We start from the raw sequence: 18,584 nt of genomic DNA on the forward strand, positions 1-18,584 counted from the left end.
GGTAGCTGTCAGCATAGAGGAGTACTGTCAGCATTGTGCCCCATGAGCATGAGAGTACTGTGAATGTGGAGTAGTATCTGTCAGCATGGGACGTCAAAAATTCATATGCGATCAGTTTGTGGGTCGAGTGCATTGCTGTTAGGTCGAGTAGAAAAGTCTACTCACTCGACCTGCAGGTCAAGTAAGATTTTTTAGATTAGTCGAGCCCTGAAGGATATACGCTTTAAGCAATGAATGAGAAATGTTTGTCAAAGAAAAGTAGTACGTTTTCCAAAAAAACCTCCGACAAATGTTAGCGGGAGCGGCTGCCATGGAATAATGCAGCAACACTTACTTGTCAGTCGTGAGAGCAGTGGTCTATCACAAATTAACCTTAGGCCAGAGAGGATACAGTAAATAAAGCGTAGTAGTCCGTATTTGAAAGTGTTTGGGCAGTTTAGTGTGGAACAAAGATATACGTTTAAACAGTAAATGGGAAACCGTTTGGCAAAGAAAGATGGTCAGTTGTTATAACGAGAAAGTGAAACCGAAGGGAGGAGATTTTGAGGCCAAGCAAAACTAAACAGATTAGAGGGGGAAGCAAATGGTGAGCATTTCGTGGCCGCTTTGATGTTCTTGTGGCTCACTGAGAACATCAAAGCAGCCACATAATTGCTCCCAAAGCTGCAGGGTGTGGCGGGGGAGTGCATTCCTTTCAAGACTGATGCAGGGGAGAGGCAGCCTTTGAAGTCTGATGCCGAGGCACAGACAAATGGTGGTGTGTGATGTGGCTGGCGATGATGTGCACTGGCATAGCTCACATGAACTTTACGCGATCCGCAGCTAGGTAGACTTTTCTTTTCCCCTTACTATAATCTCGTCTATTTATCCCTGCGGGATAGAATAGGCGAGACCTAAAAAAGTGGGTCGCTCAGACCAGTCACCAACTATCATTGAATATCTAGAGAGGGAAATATAATTGGCTGAGGTGCGGCAGTTCCTATTTTCTCGTTCAATCAATGACACAAGTCTGCCCGCTTGCTTCTCAATGACTTGGCGGTTGCCAGGCCAACCCGGGGCTGCACGGGTGATAGTCCATCCGACGTTGTCAGGGTGAAGGGATCAACAACACTGAACGGTGCCAATGAGAAGCGAAAGTGGAAAACAAAAGTAACACACTAATAACGTCATTAGAAACCCCCCTGTTCAGTTGTATTTCCGATCAAGAACACGCACAAGAATAACATATAAAAGCATTCTGTATATACCTTCCGAGGACGGAGTAACCATGCAACGCACACAAATATCTACAATAACGCCCTTCCCACCCTCACCAAAACGGGTTACTGTCGTGCGTCATCAATTTGCTCCAATCAGCAGCACTCAAGCCACTATCTTCCCGCTCACTTTACAGTCGGTTCGTTGAGGGGTCAAGAACGAACAAAAAATAGCCCACTACGCATGCACGTTGTCTCTTCTAGGCGGGAATACAAATTTAAGCTAGGGCAAAAGCATTTAAACACGGGAAACCAGTGCCGTGCCGTTTCGCCTGACTCAAACATGGCAGTTACCACCTCCATCTTGTGTTTTCAAGGTTTAGTTTGCCGGGAAATAAGGCGCTTGCGCACAAAAAATAAAATGCGAGTTAAAACTAAAGGGGGCGGAGCGGCAGCGTGACAGCTGCATCAACGATGATGGTGGCTCACCCTGAGCAGGCGGGGTTTCACCGCGCACGCGCATCGCCAGTGGGCGTGGTCTGCGTGGCCGCTGTTGCTGTGGCCTCGTCGCGCGCGGCCGCTGTTTTTCGTTTGGTGCGGAGGGAGGCCCGGAGACAGGGTTAAGGGCCCCAAAATGGCGGACGGAGAACTGAACGTGGACAGCCTCATCACCCGGCTGCTGGAGGGTGAGTCACGGACGTTAGTGCACTGGGGGCTTTACGGGGTGGGAGGAGGAGGGTGGCGAGCAAGGGTGTAGGCCGGGGTGGTGATCTGCAGGGGGAGGACGTGAACGGTCTACGCTAAGGCGGTAAGAAGAGGGGATCCACGGAAGAGTGGACGAATTCCCCGGGCTCTTAAATGCATTCGACTGTTACAGACTTTCTAGTTTTGATTCTGCATTTACTTGTAATTGCATTCACCGCAGTTTTCATAGCTTTTTCGACCTTCACGCCCGCCCTCTCCACAATGCGCTCCGGATCGTTGACAGCCGAAAAATGACGTTTCTCATAAGTGACAGGTTCTAGGTAGACGTTTACTTAGAAGATCGAACGATAGAGAAATAGTTCTACTTTGTAACTCTTTGGGATGTGAAGCAAGTGGCACTTGGGAGCCGTGGAGACTGTAGGTATCTGGAAGATGTCGGGAGCTTTAGACATTTAGGGGGATACAAGGAAGGGTTGGGAATAGGGGAGTGCATTGGGTTAACTTGGGAGGTTTGGACAGGGACATCTGACACCGGACTAACGTGTAGTGCAAATATTTGGGAGTTGGTGTGTGTAGGGGGCAGGAATTGTGGGATTGGGGTGGGAGACTTCTTGAGGCGAGAAGTTTAGATGTTAGCCCCCTATGGGGAATGGAAGAGCGTGGGGGTGCAGAGCAAAGAGTAGAGTGATCTTAGAAGTGTTCCACTCATGGTTGTAGCAGGGCACCTTGAATGTGGGACCGATTTGGGGATCTGGGTGGGAGGGGTGTAGACTGACACTTGTCAGGTGACCTGGGATGTTTAGCTCGGGGATGAAGCATATGTTAGTTATAGTGAAGGGGATGGGGCGCCTGAGGGATTTATGGGCCTCTTGTGACGAATGGAGGGTCAATCTGAGCTATAGAACTGGGAGATGTTCTTAATCTGGATCAATTGTAAATGGAAAGGGGAGGAGTTACTGTCGGCAGATCCTTGGCTACATGAATGGAAATATACGATTTTTAATTTTAACTCTGAACGTACTATCGGTCTGCGCAGCCATTGATTGACCCGAAAGGCTTATGGCAAAACGCCCAGTGCGGTTTTTCCCATGTTTATTAATCGCAGTAACTCAGTTTCTGTCTGTGCACAAATACATACATTTGAGCCTTAGCTGCTACCGCGTTGTTTCTAAGCAGTCAGTAAATGTGTAGTTATTATCTGCTGCGCAAATGTATCCAATTATTCTTTGCGATAATAGTCTCGCCTTATTTTTTGAAGTGTGGTAGGCAGTACTGTGTTTTATGATTTGCTCACAAATGTGTAAATAAGTATACTATAGCTTTTAGTAACTTTCCGATTTCTAGTGTAAAATATTTCTACTTTATCCATCCATCTATGGCAGTCTTCTAGTGCCATTTGTCAAGTGTTGTTGATTTGTATTTGGATACGCACCTTTCGACCACGGGTACGACGCTAACAAAATGGCAAATCCTACAAAGAGAATACGGTACTGTGAATGAGCTACCTATGTGGGACTACAGTGTGCTCGAAACCAACGCAGAAGTTTGCATTCTGGACGTTTTGTAGTAGGAACACTTGTCTTAATTTTATTATGGCATATACTTTCATTGTCAAACGATTCACACTTAAAAGAAATGTGAAAACAGTGCATTATCCAGCTGTAGTGATGACTTGCATCTGGACCTGTAAGCACACTCACCAACTGAGTAATTGAAACCGCTGTCCCGTTTCCAACTCCTGAATGCTTTCTTGCTGTGATGTAAGTGTGGCGAAAAGAGTGAACTACCTCGCAGCAGTCTCTTATTTAGCTATGATGCAAAACATCTTTTTACCTTTCATTTATCATGCAGATTCTTGATCGTACGTCTTATCTTTGTTTATTTGGGAGGATATGTCGCACAAAGTGCCATGGCTAGGACATGGTTATCCTGTTGCGACGGGTAGTAGGAATGATTTGCTGGTCACCTGAGCAGAAAGTTTTCCCGACTCTAATTTATTTCCCCAAATGTTGGATGCTGTAGGGTTTTTTTTGCAGATCTGTTAGTCGAATAGCCAGGTCTTCAGGATCTTCCTGAAGGTGTTCAGGTAGGGGGCGTGTCCGATGTCTGCTGGTAGCTCGGGTCGTGGCTGCGATGTGATCTAAGGATCTTCCGTCTGCTTTGGCTCTGTGGATGCGCAGGGTTTCGGCCAGTGCGAGATTGGAGTATTGGAGGTTTCTTTTAGGTACGTGGAAGTTGATTCTCTTGTGGAGGTATTTGGGTCCTTTGTTGTGATGGCATTTGTAGGCGTGAGTGAGGATTTTGAAGGTGACTCTTTTCTCCACTGGGAGTCAGTGGAGTCTTCGTAGGTGTTGGCTGATGTGTTCGTACCGAGGGATGCAGCGGATGATCCTGTCAGCGGTGTGCTGTATTGTCTGGAGTTTGTGGATTAGGGACTTGTTAATGCCGGAGTGTTTTTCTGTAGTCCAGTCTGCTGGGGATGAGTGCATGGGTGACTGTCTTCCTTGACTCAGGGGGGGGGGGGGGACCATTTGAAGGTCTTGCAGAGGGTATTGAAGCAAGTGACTGCGTTGACCTGTTTGTTCATGGTGAGTGCTGAGTCGAGTACAATGCCAAGGTTTTTGGCGTGGTCTGAGCGGGTGGGTGGGCTCCAGAGGGCGGTCGGCCCCTAAGTGTTGTACAATGCTGAGGAGGTGGTTCCAAGGATGAGGACTTCTGTCTTCTTGGCGTTGAGCTTCAGGAAGCCGTTGGTCATCCAGACTGTGACGTCTTGCATTCCTTTCTGGAAATTGTTTGGTGGTGATTGGGTCCTTGGTGAGGGAGAGGATGATCTGGGTGTCGTCAGTGTAGGATACGATGTTGAGGCCGTGTTGTCGGACGAAGGCTGTGGGGTGGCCTTTGAGAGTCTGGCTCAATGATGACCTCTGCAGGTGATTTTCTTTGGATCAGAGAGGAAGGGTGGCAGTCTGATCCGTTGGCTTCTTCCAGTGAGGAATGATTGTTAATCCTAAAGAAGGCCACTTGTAGTTTTGTGTTGAATTCCTCAAAGTTTCCTGGCTGCAACATCTTTTATCTTATATTCCACAACAGCTTCTGTTTACATCGTAGGAAGATTGTGTTTGTGTAGGTGGCCCCTGCTTGTTATTTCTTCCCTCTGTGTTGTGCACTGTGCATGCATCCTTCATTTTCACCCAAAATGTCCCTAGCTTTAATTATCGTTTAGTTGAGGAGATGAAGCATACTTGAGAGTATACCATTGAAAATTAGTATCCTGCAGATGCTTGATATTTTAGTCTCAAATTGATTGACTGGGCCTTGTACAGCCATTTATAGCAAGGGCTTCCTAGTGCTTAGACCAGACTGATAAAGGGGGAAATTCAATACAGTACTAAATAGCGGATGGCTAGGCAATTGGCCAAAAAGAGTTGGAATTATAAAACTATTCGATCTGGTAATCACGGATCCAGGCAGAGTAAGTAGTTTAGTAAAAGAAGTTACATGTGAGGAACAATAGAGGACCACTGGCTTCCGTAACGATCATTCACTATAACTACACATGTCCTGAGGTCTTAACCTTTGCCAAAGCTCAGCACATTTTATCACAAGCCAGCACATACATTACAACAGATTCTGCTTACCTACCAAACAACTGCTTACCTAGCTAACAGTACCTCACTTTCCTTATAACTTTTTTGGCTTTTCCCCTCATTTTCAAATTTTTCACAACATCTGGTTTCCTGTCTTGGAGATTAATCAGCAACCATAGCAAAAATGTCAAAAGTCCTCTCATTCTGTTGTAAACAGGACGCTTTCATCTGACGCCAGGTTGTCATTCATTATGTTATGGCAAAAAAGCATCCTCCAGGAAACAAACAACTAAATTACTTTAGTGCTAGCACTTAAAAAAATCGTATCTGTGCCTATTTAGTTAACCAATTAGGAATGTAACATACTTTTTCAGGGAGAAGAGCAAAATCACCCTTGTTATTTATGGCTGCTCTTGCCCATGGACCCTTTGGTAATGCCACAGGGAAGGATGGTACACTACACCCCTTGGCTGTCTTATCACTACTACCGTACACCAAGCTGTCACTCACCCACTTATCAATTGTATTGTCTATTTGTGGCTATGAGAAGTACTCCCTTTTCTTCAGGTTTGTGACCTGCCAAAATCCTCTTCATTGAACATTTCTACCATATAAGCCAACAGGATGTACAATCTTATCACAGCTAATAACTAGGCCATCACACAAAATGAACTCGTCTGTACAACCTTTCTGCACCTATGTTAGCTCAGATACAAATTCCTTTTGTGAGGCCAACCATTTACTACTATGCCAATAACATATAATTGTTCTATTTCATGGCTTTCTTTCTTTCCCTTTCAGATAGCAACCCCTCATGTCTTCCAGTACTTCTCATGACCTCTCCATATTCCACAGCACCCCACTCCTCAAATCCTTTCCGGTACATAAGGCTATCTGGACTACCCAACAGCATGCACATTTGATTTCATCGCACATATTCCACATCAGAGTGATAAGCTTACAACTTAGATGCCAACCATCCCAGCCTAGTCTCACCTGGAGCTAAAACATTCACCAGCAGTTTATCATCTGTCCCAAGTAAGAACCTGTTTCCCCACAAATATGTTCCACTGCTCACATAAATGCCAACACCTCCTACACAATCACTGCTTAGTTCTTGGCTGGAATCAAAGCATGTGATCCTTTCTTCTATAGCCTCTTTGTATGAAGATTTGCCCCCCCCCCCTCCCCCACTATAACCGCTTGCATTGGCAGCAACAGTAGACCTTTCCAACTACAAATGACTTTAAACATGATGCATTTACGTTTTCTATTTTGACTCTTTCAAAACAAGTCTGTCATTTTTCATAAGTAGTCTGTTCCAGGATTCACATTTCCTTGAATGATTTTTAATGAACCTTGAACAAAGTTCTGCAAGTTCCAAAAAATAACAGATGTTCCTTGTTAGTTGGTCCAGGTATTTCAACAACTGCTTTAATGTGATCCTCTTTCAGTAGAATCCCCTTCTTACATATCTTGTGACCAGGGTACTCAACTTCTTGACCAAATTTGCATATCTTATGTCAGGCCAAACACTGTCAACACATGCAGAATGCAGCTGCCACTCTTAAACTCATTTTGCCTATCAGTTTAAGACCCTGTAATACCCTACACTGATTCTGTTGCACAAAGAATTTCTTTAAAATCACATTTGTTTTTCAAAGCTTATCCAGGGCCTTTAAATCTTCAATAATAGTTAATTCCAATCCAATCCAAAAATTCTTTATTTTGGCCATTTGAGACAATAAAAGATAGAGTAAAAACATATAAAACACATGCGAACATACAATGTAAAAACAATGCAGGGAAGCGAAGGACTAATTAATTCAATTCATATAAGAATCTGGGAAACTAAAAACCCAGTTAACTACAGTTCGTTACAGTTCATTTCACATTTAGAAGTTGTTACCCTTTCAGTATTTTTCCCCTTATCTGCCACATAGCCATTAGATACTTTGCTACAGCAAAAACAATAAAGTGCAGGGTACTTGTCTTCAGAATTCTGTATGATTTTAGATAGTTTCTGAAGCCCAGATTCCTGCACAGTGGCACTAGCCAGTACTTTCTCGGTCTATTGTAAGCAGGGCAAAAAAACAGCATGTGTAGTTCGTCCTCCACATTCGTGCTGCACCCAGGACAGATTTTGTCGTCCAGCGTTGTCCATTTACTGGCAGTGTGCCAAGCCTCCACTGGATAAAAAGTTTCCTTGCAGTGATAGAGAATATAATATCCATGTATCCTTCAAAGTAAAAAGAACTTTTGGTGGCCGGGAATTGTTCAGTGAGGGAGACGATTTTCAAGGCACACACGAGCGAAGTTAGGCTCTTGTCCTTGAAAGTCTTGGTGAGCGTTTTGCGGGACAGCCTCTTTCAGGATCACCCCACAGATCAGCCAGTCCCAGTCGATGGAATTCTCGTTTTACATATGCCACCCAAGGAATTCTGTCGCAGCAGTTAAGACTCAGAACGTGCTTCAGATCTTGCCTATAGTGGGAGAGTTCATTAGTAGACCAAAGCCTATGCCAAAACCTCAGTGGCTTTAGAGCCAGTTAATCCCATATTGAAGGGAGCCCCAAATCTAGTCTGTGGTAGCAGGGGTGTACCTTGTGGTAGAGCCAGCAAACGTCTAAGGAAGTTGTCTTCCACCTTGACAAGTTCTGTCCCAACATTATGACCCCACAGCTCACCACCATAGGATGAAGCTGCTCTTGCTTGGGTTTTATACATCTCCAAGGCTGGACTAACTGGTTTGAAGGTTGATGAATTCGAGACCTTCAGAATTGCCCCCACCATTTGGGATAACTTTAAACGGGATCTTGCTATCTGTGGACCCCAAGATAGATTTTCATGTAGAGTTACCCCCAAATACAGGAACGTTCTAACCCTTTCCAGCCTATCAGATCCCAAGGTTGGATTCGGCCTAGTGGTTGTCGAGGGATTGAATGCCATGAATTTGGTTTTTTCTGCGTTGATCTCAAGGTAATGCGCCCTGCAGAAATCCCCAAACCCTTCCAGAATCTGTTGGATCCCCATCGGGGATTTGGAGAGCAGGAGGGTATCATCGGCAAACATAATTGCCGGAACCCTCCTGCCTGCCAACCTGGGGGCATCGTCGTTCCTGACATTGTCAAGGTAGGATATTACACCATTAACAAAGAGGCAAAACAGGGTCGGTGCGAGGACACAACCCTGTCTTACCCCCCTGAGGACTGGAAATCTAGATGACAGTGCCCCCTCCCTCCCGTACCTGACCTGGGCAAAATTTCCATCGTGGAGCCTGAATATTACCTGTAGAAGCTGTGGAGGAACACCTAGCTCCCTGAGGACCGCCCATAGTTTCTTGTGTGGTACCAAGTCAAATGCGGACCTCAGGTCCACGAACACCATGTACAGACTCTTCCTCCCTCCCCCCCCCCCCCCCCCTCGTCCCCAGCGTTTTCCAGTAGAGAAGGACGAGGCGAAAAATCTGGTCCATGGTGGACGTGTTCTTCCTGGAGTGGACTACAGATCGCGTTGTCCTCCATCCAGTCCAGGAGGTGGTCCAGCAAGAGACGGGCGAAGAGTTTTTGAGGTACATCTATAAGGCTGATAGGCCTGTAGTTGGCTGGGAGCAGGGGAGAGCCCTTTTTAAAAATCGGTACTATCTCTGCCCCCAGCCAAGTACAGGGGATCTCCATCCCTCTTAGAATAGAGTTGGAAATAATAAGCAAATAGGGACCCCAGATCTCTGGTTGGTGTCTGAACAAATCTCCAGGGAGTTTATCAAGACCTGGAGCCTTACCCGACGCTAGTTTCCCTATGGCATTTAATACCTCACCCAGTGTCAACTCTAGTTTTTCATTGAGCTCCGAGGGGCTATCAAGAACTGGCTCTGTGGAAATTACTGAAGTAGCTTGATACAGTTTACTGAAGTGGGATTCCCATATTGAGGCAGCGATGTTTGGCTCCACAGCTGATTTCGGTTCCCCTGCACCTGTATGGACTAGTGACCAGAATTTTCTTGAATCCTTGGTTTCCAGTGCCAATGATAGGTCATGCCATCTATCCCAATCCCATTCGGACTTTGCATGGGCGATGGCTTCCCTATATTTCCGTCTCATCTCAGATACTTTATTATTATCGGTGCCAGACTTGACCATAAAGATGAACTCTGTTTTTATCTTTTTACACGTGGAATTGTACCAAGCTGAGGTTGGTGTCCCCTTCTTCCTGCTCACGGTCTCAGGGTAGAAAACCTCTCCTAAGCTTCCCACTAGGTCTACATGAATGTGACCTAGTGTCTCGTTAAAGTCAGTAGCTTTGGGTTTATTAATCAGTTCATCCATTTCAACTAACTTTGGGAGCGCCAAATCATAAATGTTCGTAATGCACTCTGTTGAACTGACTAATTTCCCCCATCTTACCCTACGTCTGTTATTAGATAAAACTAGGGTCCCCGTGTCTTGCTTTGGGTCATTGAGTGGCGTGACTTCTTTGGGCCCTGGGTGTACCATATCCAAGCAGAGAGCATTATGATCGCTATCTGCTCTTTCAGTCACCCTGAAGTCCAAAACCGTGGGCCACATGCTTGTATCTACAAAAATGTAGTCCAGACGCAATTCGTGGTCCTTCCTATTGAAGGTACACACTGAAGGGGCATCAGATGGTGTGCGCCCATTACAGGCCCTCAGGGCATAGTTCAAGGTAAGGGACGTGATCTGCAGCGCGAAGGGGGACCATGATTTCGGGTGTGGAGATTGACAGGGGGGAATCCCCCAGTAATCCTCCTCAGCTGCTAAGGCACCCTCCTTTAAACCTTTTAGTGGTTCAAAGTGGCAGTTGAAATCCCCACCCATCAATATCTTACAATCAGCGTGTAGTTGTCCCAGAAATGAAGATAGATCGTCTAGGGTGGATGATTCCATGGACACACTTATTGGACGCGAGTACACATTGACAATCGCCAGGTTGTAGGAGTCTGACCATTTGAGAAGAACACATTGTATGTCCACCGAATGGGTTGGTATTATCTCTGCTATACAACCTATGTGACTAGCCACCCAGATAGCGAGACCACCGGAAGGCCTCCCTTTGCCGCCCCACCTAGCATGGACATAGAAAGTTGCATAACCCACCCTGGGGTAAGCTTCCCTAGCCCAAGTCTCCTGAAAGAGACAGATGTCATTACTATCTACTAGGGACCCCCAGTCGCTGGAATCTACTTTATTGGCTATGCCTGCAACGTTCCATGAAAGGACCTTCATCCTTTTCGGACCTGGCTTGAATGCCATACCCCTCACTCTCTCACCATCTATATCTGTACATGACACTGGAAACCCGTCCAGAATTACCTGCCCCTCTTGGACCCCCGAATCAGTTACTTCTTGGAGTATTATATTCTGGTGTAGTATTCTTGGTGGTTAATCAGTAGGGAAGCCCTGCGTACTAATAGTAATTGGCCGCTCTGGTGATAGAGGGACAGGGGTACAATTTCCAGTGTCGGTGACATCTATCCCTGTCCCAAGCTGAACAGTATGAGTGACCACCCCTTTGCTACTCCCAGTGCATACAGCCCCTGAAAGTCAATCAACCTGGTCAAGGCAGCTATATCTGTTAGCATGAACATAATTACTATGTGTATATGTGTCATGGCGTGGGGGCCTATACCTTGAACCATCAATGGCAAATCCCACCCTAGTCCAGCCGTCATTTGCCCCAAGATGCGAGTCATCGCTTCTTGGGTAAAAAAACGACAGCGGGACCAATTCAATGGATGTATTCCCCGTGCACCCCAGCCAGTTACAGATATGGGGGGACAATCTGGGAATTCCTAAAACTTACAAGGATACAATCACCCCCTATTTTCAAAACAGTGGGCCCAACCCATGGAACCCTCATAACCATCAATACTTCCCCTCTCAAATTTGATGGTAGTGGCCTGTTAATGTTGAACCAGCTAATAACTTTATTGCATAAGGAGTCAAAAGATTCCACCGCAGAGTTAGAGCTCAGGTACCCCAGTCAGGATTACAGTGTGGGCCGCCGCCTCGGGAGGCAGATTTACTACATTTGGCCGGGTTAGGCTATTGCCAGTCCGATGAGGACGGTCGGCCATTCTAATGGGCAACTTTTCCTGCCTCGTTGTAGTAGTCGGAATAGGCAACATTGACTTCCAACTAAAGTGTCCTTGGAGGGGGTGATGAGTTAGGTTGAGGTGGGGTAGCTATAGGAGCATTTGCAATAGCAGTGGAAGTAGGCTGGTTCGGAATCACAGTTCTAGGAACACTAAGGGGAGGGGAAATCCCAGTATTTATCGCAGTTACTCCTTGGGTGCTGGTCCGCATTCCCTGCTGATCATCCATACCCCCAGTTGCTTTTTTTATTGCTAGAAGTCTGGCGACAATACAATCAAGCCTAACTAACAGGGGGTCTAGCAGTTTTTTAAGAATACTAGTAAAGAAGTGGATGGAGTGGTCCATACTACAAGACCCCTCTCCGAAAATAAACGGGCCAGGCTGTAGGGGCGTCTGAGTGTGGGCAGGGTGCATTGGACTCACCATTTCATTGACAATCACGGCAGAGGAAGTTTCCGTGACATCAGTGATGTTAACAGTGGTGTTTGGGATGTGATCTAATTTTGTCCTCTTTACACCCTTTGACTGCCTAGGTCTCTTTCTTTTCGGGACTGCGCCCTCACGGAGACCCCGTAGATGTGTATCACTCCCCTCTTCCCGAGGCAGAACTGGATGGGATGTTGAGGGTGGGGGCGTCTCGGGAATAGTAAGGAACAGTCTTGATCTCGGTGTGAATTGGAGGGTGTCCTCAGCTGCTGTAACACTGATTCGATTGTTTGATCGATACTATCCAGAAGGGATAGGTGAGTGACATCCAACAGATCTGGCATTCGCGGTTGAGCCCAGGGAGGATCGCTGTGTACTTTCAGTCCCCTCTACTAACTGTTTTTCTATGGCTTTGAGTCCATTGTTTACCACACTATTTGCTTTAATGAGAACTATCCAAAGTACCTATTACCAAAGTGGCCACTTTACTCCTCGTCTCCCACGTTGCCATATTGGTCAGTTCCTGATTTGCACAAGACCAGACCAAGTTGTAAAAGTGTGGTTCAAGCAAACCGAGGGCAGCTGGACACGGACTTAGAGGGGTGGACCGGTCCGGTATCTCCCGGGCTCGAACAGGCTACACGGGCCCGCCCTTGGCCCAGGCTTCGCCCGGCGCCGCCCCGCGCGCGTTCCGCGTCAGGGGGCGTGAACTTATAGTCAATGGGCGGACAGGGCACCCAGGAGGGAGGCGGGGTAGATCGGGAAGAGTCTCCAGGTGCGGCTAGTGAGCACGCCGCAAACACTCCTGGGACTCGCAGTCCCGCTCCGTCTTCTTCCGCCCAGCGGTGATCCGATGCAGCCCAGGGCACAGGAGGGAAACAAGAACTCCACTGGTCTTAGCAAAACCACACAACTACGAGCGGCTCCCGCGAAGCGGGGGCCGCGAGTCGTGGTTAAGAACGCCCAGGAGGGTGGCGGGGTCGGTCGGGAAGAGTCTCCAGGTGCGGCTAATGAGCACTCCGCAAACACTCCTGGGACTCGCAGTCCCGCTCCGTCTTCTTCCGCCCAGCGGTGATCCGATGCAGCCAGGGCACAGGTAGGAAACATGAACTACACTGGTCTTAGCAACACCACACAACTACGAGCTAAGTTAATTCACTACAAGCTGCCCCGCAGAGTAGGATCTTTCCGCGTGCATCCTGCATGTAGCAATGCACCACAGTTCCACTAAGCTTTGGAATTCACTTCCGAACCACACCCATATGCCTAGTCAACTGCTTCTATTTTGTAAAGCTATAAAAAATCGTTGATGTTGCCAGTTTCCTAGGTCCAGTGTACTCCTTTGGCTTCTGTACATGTTCCCTCCCAGTGCCAGGACACCGAAACATAAATATATATTTCAAAATTTATAGAACCATCCTCCAATTTGATTCGAGCTCTGTGACATCATGTCCAACAATCAAAATATTATTTGGAAACACCCTTGCACCATATGTTCCCTTTCAAAATATCACAAGTCTTTGGAATGTAGCAGAGGCACGTGTCAATCCATGAAGTATATTTGTTTGTTGACGCACCCCCTGGAGTGAAATACTTTAAAGTGCTTGGAATCTTCATCCAACTACACTTGGTTGTATGTACACATTACATTTGTTGAGCGATAACCTTGCTACATATATGGATGTTGGCTAACTCCTACAAGTTGGAAGGAGAAAACTGGCTACCCACATAACTACCTTCAGTCATCAACAGTCCATGCACAGATTCAATTTAACTGAGGTCTTCAGCAATATAACTATTTGAGAAAGCCAATCAATACACTTGGGGGCAATTCCGATGTTGGTCAGAAAGCACTCTAACCATATCGGTCTCAGAATGGTTTTCCGACTGAATCTGATTGGAGAACTGTTGGACAGGCCACATGAAGGGCTCGCTCCCTCCCCGCATGACAGAGCTCGGACATCAGCTCTCCAGGTGCTACCCACAGAAGCAACCCACACTCCGTCCCCTACGGGACTCCTACTCCCGGACATCTCTGTATCACGGGCCCGGGCCACCGTCAACCCCATTGCCCAGCCCGGCCGCCATCTTGGACACTGCACCACGAGGCCGCCTGGCCTCAGCTCGACCCCAACCCTGGGCCCGGCCAGGCCCCGACATCCCGGCACCACCATCCACCCAGGAGGTGAACGGACCACTTGGCAGGTCAATGGGCGAAAAGTGTCGATGTCTCTCCCCCGCCAGGTGCCGATCGCCCCCAGCCTCCCCGGGCGCTGGCTCCACCCCCTTGCTGGGTGTCTGGACTCCCTCATCCCGGACCTCCCGACCTCCAAGTGCGAGGGTCCGGACATCAAAGGCCACCAGACCTATAACTGGGGCAGCTCCAGAGCAGGAAGGCAGTTGTATCCTGGAGTCGAGAGACACCGAGAAGAACTCATCCTTGACGGACTGCTGGCTCTGCCGCAGCCCTGCCTTGTGAACTGTCGTCCTGCCGCTGGCGCTGCCGCGGCCCTCTGCAACCTTCATCCTCGTCGGGACCTGCTGGCGCTGCCGCGACCCGTTGTAACTACCATCTTCGTCGGGACCTGCTGGCGCTGCCGCGGCCCTCTGCAACCTTCATCCTCGTCGGGACCTGCTGGCGCTGCCGCGACCCGTTGTAACTACCATCTTCGTCGGGACCTGCTGGCGCTGCCGCGGACCGTTGCCACCTTCGACCACCCCGGGACCTGCTGGCGCTGCCGCGGCCCGTCCTTCAAGAACGCCGAGCTCGAGGATTGTGAGCTACCCATCATCGCATCGCAACTACCAGATTGGTAATAAGACTGTCCCGCTACCCCCTTTCCCATCCAAGAGACTAGAATCGAGGGGACCTCTGAGTCCAGACCTCCTTGTACCATTCTACCGTACCTCAAAATTGCTTATAAAGAACGTTAAATCTTATCTTTGTGTGGTGCCTATCTGTGGGGGGGAAGTTACTTGTCTGTACGATCGCTGGAGACGGCTCTCTCCGGAGACCTCTCCTCTTGTCCTCTGCCGACCCTCCAGGTCCCGTCTAACATTGGTGGCCAGCGGCGCGATCTGAACCAACACGTAATCGTACAGAAAGCAACTCACCCCACGACTAAACCACAATGCCGGCCCAAGAGAGCGGGTCTACAGAGAAATTCCAAATGGACAAGCTGGAGGAGTACAACCATCGAGAATTAAAACAATTTTGTATGGAACTGGGCATTGCTACCACCGGTCTGAGCACAAAAGATGACTTTAAACACGCCCTAGAATCATGGGCAGAGGCAAACACCGCTGGTCCCCGGGACCAACGCATCGAAGCACCGGAAACTAACCCCGCTCCTTCCGAGGGAAGGAGAACGGGTTTCTCCCGGGAAGAGATCCAAGAGCGAGAGAAAAACAGACTGAATGAATTAGAGTTGGCACGGCTCAAAATGGATGGAGAACTAAAACTAGCGGAACAAAAATTGAACCTAGAACACTTACGGCTCAGAGAAGAGCGGGAGGAAAAACAAAGACAAAGAGAGCTTGAAGAAAAAAAACTGGCATATGAACATGAGCGCAAACTAGCAGAAATAGAACTACGTAAGCAAGGCAAGGACCTGGGGGTGCCCGAGCAACCATGCACCCCAGGAACTTCAGAACCAAAGGTCCACATTCCCAAAGATGTCGTCCGAGAGTTCTACCGAAACGACGACATACAGCAGTGGTTCAAGGCCTATGAGATCGCCATGTCCTCTCACCGGATCGATCGAAGTGACTGGGGAGCCGGTCTATGGGGGAGGTTCGCCAAAGAAGGCCGTGATGCCCTGTTACAGCTCCTGGATCATCAAATGACGTCCTATGATCACATGAAGGCCGCCCTCCTCACTCGATATGGGCTGACACCCGAAATGTACCGCCAGAGGTTCCGCGACTGCACCCGAATCCCGGGTACAACTTGGGTGGAATATGTGAACTATTTCAGCCGAGCCCTTGAGGGATGGATCAAAGGGAGCAACGTAACGACCTACAAGCAGCTTTTTAACCTTGTTGTGTGGGAGCACCTCTCCAACAACTGCTTTGTCGAGCTCAGGCAGCACCTCCTCGACAGTAAATTGACTGATCCACGGCAGCTCGCCGCCGAGGCTGACCGATGGGAAAGCACCCGAGTGGGCCGGGGTCGCCCGAACGGGCAGAACAGGAACAACCAAGGCCATCACCGTCCCCGAGGAGGAGGCCAGGGCCGGGGGAAAGACACCGTCCCGGCCGCTCCCGCTACCAGCACCCCGCCCCCGGCCAGCAGGGGCAACCCCCCGATGCGCCCGGGGTTCAGAGCCAATGTCACGTGTCACCGGTGCCAGCGAGTCGGTCACTACGCCAATGACCCGAACTGTCCACAGAACCAGACTCCGAGGCCCCGCCAGGTAGCTGCCGCCGCCCTGGGAGAAGAGCAAGTCTCCGAAGAGCAGGAAGAATACGAACAAGAGCAACAAGAGTGGGAACCGGCCGCCATGGTCCTGGCGTGCCTGGGGGGGAGCGACATGGTCCCGCGGGCTCCCCTACCCGCCAACACCAGAAAGTATAGTCAGTGGGTGAGCATAAATGGGCGCAAGGCCGAAGCCCTACGTGACACGGGGGCCAGTGTGACGGCCGTCCGCTGTCACCTGGTGACCCCCGAGCAAATAATACCGAACATTCTCTGCCCCGTCCGTTCAGCCGACAATTCGGAGAGCATGTGTCGGATGGCCTGCGTCCCCTTCGAGTGGGGAGGAGTATCCGGCATGCTGAAGGTGACAGTCCGCGATGATGCCCCCGTGGACTGTCTCCTGGGGAACGTTCTCGAGAGTTCCCCGTGGGCCGCCGTAGAAAGAAGAGAGCACCTGGGGATGTTGGGCCTCCCGGACTGGGCGTGCGTAACCACCCGGTCCATGGCGGCCCGCGCCATCCCCGACCAGAAGAACCCGAATGGCCAGCACCTCCTCCCCCGATCGCTCCAGTGGGGGACACCGACACCGCCGACCCCACGGAACAAACCCAAGAAGAACTCGCTCAGCCCCAGGATCTCCCAGGCCTGGCTCAGTGGCGTCAAGAGGGGGGACCCACCCAGGAACAATTCCGTCAAGAGCAAAAGACATGTCCCTCCCTCGAAGGACTACGACAACAAGCCCTCGCCCAGAGCGCGGGAGATACCGCCGGGGCCCACTGGATCTATTGGGACAATGATCTATTGTACAGTGAACAAAGAATCGCCGAGTTGGGGGCCAGTCGAGTGTTGGTGGTGCCCCTCCGTTTTAGAGACTTCCTGCTGAACTTGGCCCACGATGTCCCCCTGGCCGGACACTTGGGACAGGACAAAACCTACAACCGCCTGGTGACCCACTTTTACTGGCCCAAAATGAGAAATGACGTACTCAACCACTGCCGGTCTTGTCCCACTTGTCAGGCCAGCGGGAAGAGCGGCCGCAAACTCAAGGCGCCCCTACAGCCCTTTCCGGTGGTTACCACCCCGTTCGAAAAGGTGGGAATAGACATTGTGGGGCCCCTGGACCCCCGAACAGCACAAGGGCATCGGTTCATCCTGGTACTGGTGGACCATGCCACCCGCTATCCCGAGGCCATCCCCCTTCGAACTGTAACAGCACCGGTGGTCGGCCGAGCCTTAATGGGGATCTTCTCCCGGGTGGGCTTCCCCCGGGAAGTCGTCAGCGACAGAGGCACGAACTTCATTTCAAAATACATGAAATCCCTCTGGCAGCAGTGCGGGGTCACCTACCGATTCACAACCCCCTATCATCCGCAAGGAAACGGACTGGTTGAGCGGTTCAACCGTACCCTCAAGCGAATGATTATGGGGTTGGAAGAGCCCCTCCGCCGCCAGTGGGATGTGCTCCTCCCGTGCCTCCTCTTCGCCTACCGAGAAGTCCCTCAGAAGTCCCTCGGCTTCAGCCCCTTCGAACTCTTGTACGGGCACCCTGTTCGAGGGCCCCTCAGCCTAGTCAAGGAAGGTTGGGAGATGGCTCCCCTGAAAACCCCTCCAGACGTCTACAAGTACCTCCTGACCCTCCGCAATCAGACCAGGCGGTTCAGAGAAATCGCCAAAGCCAATCTTGAAGCCAGTCAGGAGGACATGAAGAAATGGTACGATCAGAACGCCTCCTCCATAGAGTTCGTACCCTGCCAGCAAGTATGGGTGATGTCCCCCACCGAACCCTGTGCCCTGCAAGATAAGTGGACGGGGCCCTTCAAGGTGATCGAGCGCAAGAGCCCCGTCACCTATCTCATAGACATGGAATCTTCCCGGAACCCCCTCCGGGTTCTCCACGCCAACAGACTCAAACCCCACTTTGTGCGCTCGGAGCTCAGCCTACTGATGGCTACAGACAGTGGAGCAGAAGAAGACTCCGAGCCCCTCCCTGACTTACTGAGGACCCGTGAAAAAGATGGTTCGGTAGACGGGGTCCGACTGTCAGATGCCCTGACCTCAGAGCAGCGCCAGGACTGTCGGGCTCTCCTGCTGCAGTTCGCAGCCCTATTTTCCCTCACCCCAGGGGTCACCCCCTGGTGCCT

General features: G+C 49.7%; 1 protein-coding gene across 1 annotated transcript in view; it reads left to right on the top strand.

Moving 5' to 3' along the window:
- Positions 1 to 1,641: 1,641 nt before the first annotated feature.
- PPP1CB (protein phosphatase 1 catalytic subunit beta) overlaps positions 1,642 to 18,584 on the top strand; it is a 235,241-nt gene continuing 218,298 nt past the window's right edge. The window contains exon 1 of the mRNA XM_086926133.1: positions 1,642 to 1,882. Within this exon, the coding sequence (XP_086782259.1) occupies positions 1,831 to 1,882 (52 nt within the window). The 5' untranslated portion in view covers positions 1,642 to 1,830. The remainder of the gene's footprint in view (positions 1,883 to 18,584) is intronic.

This window comes from Lissotriton vulgaris, chromosome 6 (assembly GCF_964263255.1).
Source record: "Lissotriton vulgaris chromosome 6, aLisVul1.2, whole genome shotgun sequence".
Classification (NCBI taxonomy): domain Eukaryota; kingdom Metazoa; phylum Chordata; class Amphibia; order Caudata; family Salamandridae; genus Lissotriton; species Lissotriton vulgaris.